At 30.9% G+C, this 7,311-nt stretch overlaps 1 protein-coding gene across 1 annotated transcript; it reads left to right on the top strand.

Moving 5' to 3' along the window:
- Nucleotides 1–405: 405 nt before the first annotated feature.
- On the top strand, nt 406–1,086 carry LOC130944446 (uncharacterized). The gene is made up of 2 exons (XM_057872776.1): nt 406–518; nt 849–1,086. Exons 1-2 carry the CDS (start codon nt 406–408, stop codon nt 1,084–1,086), a joined length of 351 nt encoding a protein of 116 aa, XP_057728759.1.
- Nucleotides 1,087–7,311: the final 6,225 nt, after the last annotated feature.

Raw genomic sequence — 7,311 nt, 5'->3', positions numbered from 1 at the left:
AGATTACCATTGTATACAATCTTCTCATATTTCTACTGCTTCTAAATCTTCTTTAAGGTATCCAATATCACATTACATCTCATATGGCAACTTGTCTCATGCATATAAAAAAAATTTGCATTAGTTATATCATCAATAATTAAACCGACACACTATGATGAGGCAATTGCTCATTATTATTGGAAAGATGCCATCTCTACCGAATTGTACACCTTGAATGTGAATAAGACTTGGAAACTCATTGTTCTACCCACTAGCAAGAAGGCTATTGGATGCAAGTGTATATTCAAAATTAAATACAACCCGGATGGGAGTGTTGAGTGGCATAAAGCCAGGCTCATCACTAAGGGTTATACCCGGATTCCAGGATTTGATTTCTTTGATACGTACAATCCTGTGGCAAAGATGGCGACACTGCGTATTCTTTTATGTTTGGATGCTATTCAACGATGGTACCTTCACCAATTGGGCATTAACACCGCTTTCCTTCACAGTGAGCTTGATGAGGATGTTTACATGTAACTACTGCCAGGTTTAGATGTTTTCACTATTATTTTGGTTTGCAAATTACAAAAATCACTTTATGGTCTCAAGCAAGTGAGCAGACAATGCCTGACTCACTGCTACGCTCATTCAACTTGGTTACATTCAATCCAAACATGATTACTCACTCTTCACTAAGTTTTGCGCAACTGAAGTTACTATGGTTCTAGTCTATGTTGATGATCTAATTTTACAGGGAATTGTTTGCAAAAAATTGATTTTATCAAGAAATGATTGGATGATGCCTTCAAGATCAAAGATATAGGGGAACTTAAATACTTATTGGGTTTTGAAATTTCTCGAAGCCGCAAGGGCATTGCTGTTAATAAGAGGAAATATGTCTTAGATCTTCTCAAAGATTATGAGATGAATAATGCTAAGCTGATTACCACTCCCATGGACTATTCGATCAAGCTTGGAAATGATTCTGGTCTAACTTATGAGGATGTCTCAACTTATCGTAGACTCATTGGTAGATTGGTCTATCTAAATAGTACTAGACCGTACATTTTCTTTGCCATTGGAAACTCAGTCAATACTTAGATATTCCAATATTAGCACATCATCAAGCTGCTATGAGGGTGCTTAAATACATCAAATCCTCACCTGCCACGAGTTTGTTCTTTTTAGCAACTTTTGATTTGTCACTATCTAGCTACTCGGATGCTGATTGGGCTTCATGTCCAGATACCCACCAGTCAATCTCTGGTTATTACTTTTATCTTGGTACTTTACTCATCTCCTAGAATAGCAATAAATAACCTAATGTTACTCCTTCTTCAAAGAGCTGAATACCGGACTCTTTCACTAGCAGTTTGTGAAGCTCAATGGTTATCCTTCATTCTCAAGGATTTTGGTTTTCCACTTTCCAAGCCCATTCCTTTGTATTGTGATAGTCGTTCTGCCATGTACATTGCTGTCAACCCTATTTTTTACAAGAGAATGAAATATATCGAGATTGATTGCCATGTAAAAGAGACGGGTTCAATCTTGTTTGGTAAAGTTGCTGCCTTGTCTCTATCCGTGAGCAGTATGCTGACTTTCTTACTCTTTCTAGCTTTGTTCTCCAAGTGTTTTAACCAATTTGGTTTGTTAAACATCTGCACCCATAAGTCTTTTATGCAAGGGTCATGTTTTTAGTCTTTCTTCCTTTGAACTATTCTTAGTCCTTCTTCTTTCTTCCTTTGAACCCACACAATAGAGATTGATGAGAACACTAAGTTTGTTAAAGGCTTTTTTTTCTTTGCTCAAATTCAATGCTTTCGATCAATGAGATTGTGGGGGTGAGTAAGGGTCGGGTTGGTTCGGGTTTAAGGTTAAATTAGAACCGAACCAATTAAATTGTAATTGATTCGGTTTGGTTTGGATTTGTATTTTTTTGTATATCCGAACCAAACCAAACCGATTAAAAATGGACTGGTTCGATTCGGATAATTGGGTATCCGATAAAATAGAAATTTATAAAAAAAATAAAATTTTTATCTTAAAAATTTTGTAATTGCAATAAACATGTAACATTATCAATTGAAATAATCCAAACATGTTAAACACCAAATATATAAAAAACTAAACACATTAAAATCCAAACATATTAAACACTAAAGATATTAAAATCCAAATATATTAAAAGACATATATATTTTTTAAATTTTTATTTTTTTATTTAATTAATATATGATCGGGTCTACGGGTTAGTTCGGATTTTATAGCCCCAAAATCGTTACCCGAACCAATTGTTAGAGAGAATAATTGGTTTAGTTCGGATTGGACCCGATTACCTGTTAATTTTAGAACCAATTTAATTGGTTCGGTTTGGATTCGGATGGGTAATCTAGTACCCACAACCCATGCTCACCCCTATGAGATTGGGAAGAAGAATATCCCAAATTTGTTACTTCCTAGAACCCATATAATAGAGTTTGATGAGAACATTACTTTGGTCAATCTTTTCTTGACTAATGTAGTGCTTCCAATCAACGAGACCAGGAAGAAAAAGCTTTGAATGGTGAATTTTACTGGGTTACTTTGGTCTTGTGACAAGTTGGCATGAGTGCATCATCACCAAATTGAGGGGCCATATTGATAGTACACATTTGCTAAGTTAGAGAAACTATATTATTTATATGCTATGTTAGTTAGGCAATTAGCTGAGTTGACAATAGATAGTTGGTTAGACAAATATAAGGAAGGTTATCAGGTGTACTGGGAACATCGGTGTTCCAGTTGTTTTAACCGTTGATCTAAATTATAAAAAATATATATAATATATATTAATTAAAATCAACGGTTAAAACAACTGGAACACCGATGTTCCTAGGTACACCTGATAACTTTCCTATTGTATATAAGCTTAGTAGATGTTGTAATTGTAGTTAGTTTTAATTAAGTCATCACTATTTCAAAAAGCTCTTTTTCTCTTCTCTCTTTCTCTCATCCTCTTTGTTACATTCTTCACCATCTCTTATTTGATTCATTGCTAAGCTCATCAAATGACTCCGAAACATAAATTTTTCTCGCCAAAGTCCATAAGACAATTAAATTACCCGTATCTTAGAAGATCATCTCTTTAACTCAAGATTCGAGACATTAAAGTACGATCCTAGAAATCAAGAAAATGCACAAATGATCAAAATTAAAACCATATCAAATGTTATTAAATGCTCATTAATGACAATAAAAAGTGCATAGGTATTATACAGAAATTATACTATAAAGGACAACGTGAGGTCGAAAGGGAGGTGCATTATTTCTATACTGACCATTTTTTAAAAATTGATCTTTTATTTATTTAGATATCAGAATGTTTTTGCAAGTACAATTCTTTCTGGTTCAACAAACAACTTCTGAGATATCAAATTTACGAAAAGGTGACTTCATTTCTTTCAAAATAATGTTGTTAAATTTCCTGCCATTTTAGTTGTTTGGGAGATATTATGGATAAATGACTGAACAAAGTATTTTTTTGTACTTTGTATATATGTAATAAGATTTCTGAATACAGGATTCAATAAAATTGAGAGGTGACGCTCCTAAAATCAGTCAATATTAAAAAAAGATGAAGTATAAGCGCTAATAAACAAGGTGTTTATTATGGTATTTAAAAGGTATTTAATTTGTAAAAAATATAAAAATTAATATTTAATTTAAAAATATAAAAATAAATAATCTTTAAATATTATAGAATTGACGAATAAATAATAGTTGAATTTAGTATTCAATTACTATTTTTACTCGTAATAATATTATGAGAACACAAATCTTTTAAAATTACGTCAATTTTGTCCTAATATTATAGATTATGACACAAAATATTTATAGAATCAAAATTACTTTTACAAAAATGTCGTAAAAGACAAAAGTCTCTGTCGACTAAGAAGACTAGGGTCTCCGTTAAAAAAAATTAAATAATAAGATTTTTTGTTATTATTTTCACGTGAAAGAGTTTAATTTTTTACTAATAATTAATTTTAATATTTTTATCTAAAATTAAAACAATTTAACATGTATACTTTTACATTTAATTAGATGTTAAGTCTATTACACAAATAGAAATAAATAATTTTTATACTTGCTATTTAAAAATAATATTTTTTCTCTTTATGTATATAAAAATATAATTAGATATTAGTATAAAAGAATTTATATTGATAGTTATAAAATTAACTCAAAATCAATTTTTTTTAAACAATTGAATCTTGATTCTAACTTTTAATCATAATATTAGTATTCTCTCTAAATTATATGTAATAAATATTTGAAAAAAGAGAAGTGAAAATATAGTTCAATCATAAGCGATAAAATTTAGTTTAAAAAACTACAAAAATATGTAAATAATAATATTTTTATTTGAATTATATTATTTTATTAATTTATTTTTTGTAGAATAGAAAGGTAGAGAAAAATAGAGAATGAGAGAAAAAAGAGAGAAAGATAAAAAGAAAAAAAATGAGAGATGGAGTTTGCATTGATAATTGTAGAAGAAAAAAATTTGGGTGACTGTTGACACATTTTGCTTTGTCAAATTATTAATATAAAATATAAATTATATATAGAGTAGGAATGGTAGATAGAAATAGAAAAAGAGAAAGAGGTAAATGAGAGAATATAAGATGGAAGTTTATTAATTTTGAAGGAAATTATTTTCTCTTAATTCTAATAAGAGAGTATCATCATTTGATATATTTTGGTTATTAAATTAGTTAGTAATATATATTATATAATATAGCTATATTTTAATTTCAATTTCAAAATCTTAATTTTAATTTTAATTTAATTTTAATACAATTAGAAAATGTTATATTGCACGTTTTGATTGTTAAATTTGTAATTAGTCATTGATAATGATATATAAGAGAGATAGAGTAGGTAAAAGAATGAGAGAAACAAAAAGAGAGAGAGAGAGAGAGAAAGAGAGAGAGAAAGAAAGGAGAGGAGAACTTTCTAATTTTAGAAAAAAATTTAATTTTAATTATAATGAAAGAGTAGTATAACAACTCGAATTTTTAAAATTAAATTTTATACTTTGAATTTAAAATAAAAATAATTTAATTATGACTTATTCTATTATTTTGAATTATCTATTAAAAACTATATTGATAGTTACAGTCTAAATTAATTTTTATTATTATTATTATTATTATTAAAGTTTACTAGAAAAAAAAATTAGAAAGAATGGGCGAAGCCATTAAACGGAATCAAAGAAAAAGGAAAGTTAAACTTTGAATTGTTATATATATATATATATATATATATATATATATATATATAATAGGAGCACATACACTTGAATCATTATGGCTATATTTGGTTGGAAGGAAAGAAATAGAAAGGAAAGAAATAGAAAAGAAAGAAAAAAAAGGAAAGAAATTGAGTGAATTTTTATTTTCTTTAGATGTGTTTGGATGAAAGGAAAATAAGAAGGAAAGAAATGTTATAAAAAGACAACTTTATCCTTGTATTATAAAATACATTGAAAAAAGTGAAGGGGTAATATTGGAAGTTGTGAGAGAAAATAAGTTTTTCCTCCCTTTTCTTTCCAACATTGGAGAGAAAAAAAATTGGTAGGTCCCACCAGTTTTTTTTCACCTCTTTTCTTTTCTCTCCAATTTCTCTTTATAACCAAACAATGAAAAATGATTATTTTCCTTCCTCTTTTCTTTCCTCCTTTTTCTTTCCTTCCATTTTCTCTTCAAACAAACATAGTGTATATGAATCCCATTTCCTTTTCTTTCCTCCACCGAAACCAAGGGACAAAAGAAAAAGAAAGAAACATGCTTATATCTATATGTATAACCTAAGCATGACACCTAATCATTTCATTTAATAACTAATGACACCTAGACTTCTTCATATGTAACATTTTCTCCTACAATAGTGATTTAGCAATACCTATCATCCTTGCATGCTTTATTTTTCGATGAGCAATAGAAGAAAGAGTGACCGAGAGAGAAAGAGAGAGAACCGTAACCACCAAAACTTCCGACTTCGATTTTCTTGAGATCCGTAACTCCAATAAAAAATCTAATCCGATAAAAGTGTTCGTATCCTCCTCCTCTACGTATTGGCGTCACTTTTGATTGGTGGAAGTTGACGGTGACATAACTCCTTTTTCCCTCGAGTTCGGTCAATTGGAGTTTTAGGAGGCACAAACGATTCTTAACGTTTTCTTCTTCAGCAGTTCGGTCAGAAAACTTCTCCGGAGGTCCCGTTAGTTTGATTTCGTATGGAGGTATGGTTTGGTAACTTTATAATAATTAAATGTGACTTTGATAAGTGAATGTTGATTTAGCTTATTACTACGTGAATTTGAATGAGTTTATGTTAAATTATTGTTGAATTATTGTTGTTTGCTTGAGATTTTGATTCAGTTATGTATGAACAACTAGCTGGGATGCTTTGATTATTTTGGGAATAAGAAATGGAATTTTCAAAAACTTTAAGAAATATATTAACTGATTTTGAATTATTAAAGAAATATTTTCGCTGCTGGAGTCGGTTGGATTATTAATTGTTTTAAAGATTTTGGAGAATGGCATAAAGATGTGGTTTTAGTTTTAAAAGAAAAAGAGAAGATAAATCGGCACGTGTACTTATGTGAATGATTGAAAGGTCACGAGAGGGTGACGGAAAGTAAATAGTTATGGTGCCGATATGAAAGTGTTAAGCCGTGGGCTTTGTTTTTGAATGATTGTGCAGGGACGCCCATGTGTATGGAACGGCTTCCAGGAGAAAGTGACACATGCTTCAGCTGGAGAATCAGCGCCTGCAAGTACTTGCAGAGGTCATGTTCGGCATACTTCAGCTGGAGAATCAGCGCCTGCAAGAAGTGGAAACTTGCAGAGGTTATGCCGCTGGAATGCCTTATCTGACTTGCGGGTCGGATTGCATCGGGTGCGGGTCGAAACCGACAAATGAGCTCATTACCTACGATAGGAATAGACATGCATCATGCTTGTTTGCGCATATCTCTATGCTGTGTAACTCTGTGATTGTGTGTGTGCGCTGCGTGACTGATTGACTTCTAAGTTCTTTTATTATTCATGTTTATAAGTGTTTTGTTGTTAGTTGCGGTTGGTTAATAATGGCAAAATGAACTTAACTTCTAACCCCGACCCTACTAAGAACTTCCCGGTTCTTACCCCCTATCTCCACCCCTTTCAGCTACAGGTGCAAAGGCTCATTGTCAAGTTACGGGAGCACAGAGGAATATGTTTATAGGTTGAGTTGTTAGGATTTGTTTTCCCCTCGCCCTGTTAGTTAGAGTTTTTA

Source organism: Arachis stenosperma, chromosome 8 (assembly GCF_014773155.1).
Source record: "Arachis stenosperma cultivar V10309 chromosome 8, arast.V10309.gnm1.PFL2, whole genome shotgun sequence".
NCBI classification, from domain to species: Eukaryota; Viridiplantae; Streptophyta; class Magnoliopsida; order Fabales; family Fabaceae; genus Arachis; species Arachis stenosperma.
The sequence above is the reverse complement of the archived record's forward strand: the minus strand, read 5'-3'. Positions and strand labels throughout refer to the sequence as shown.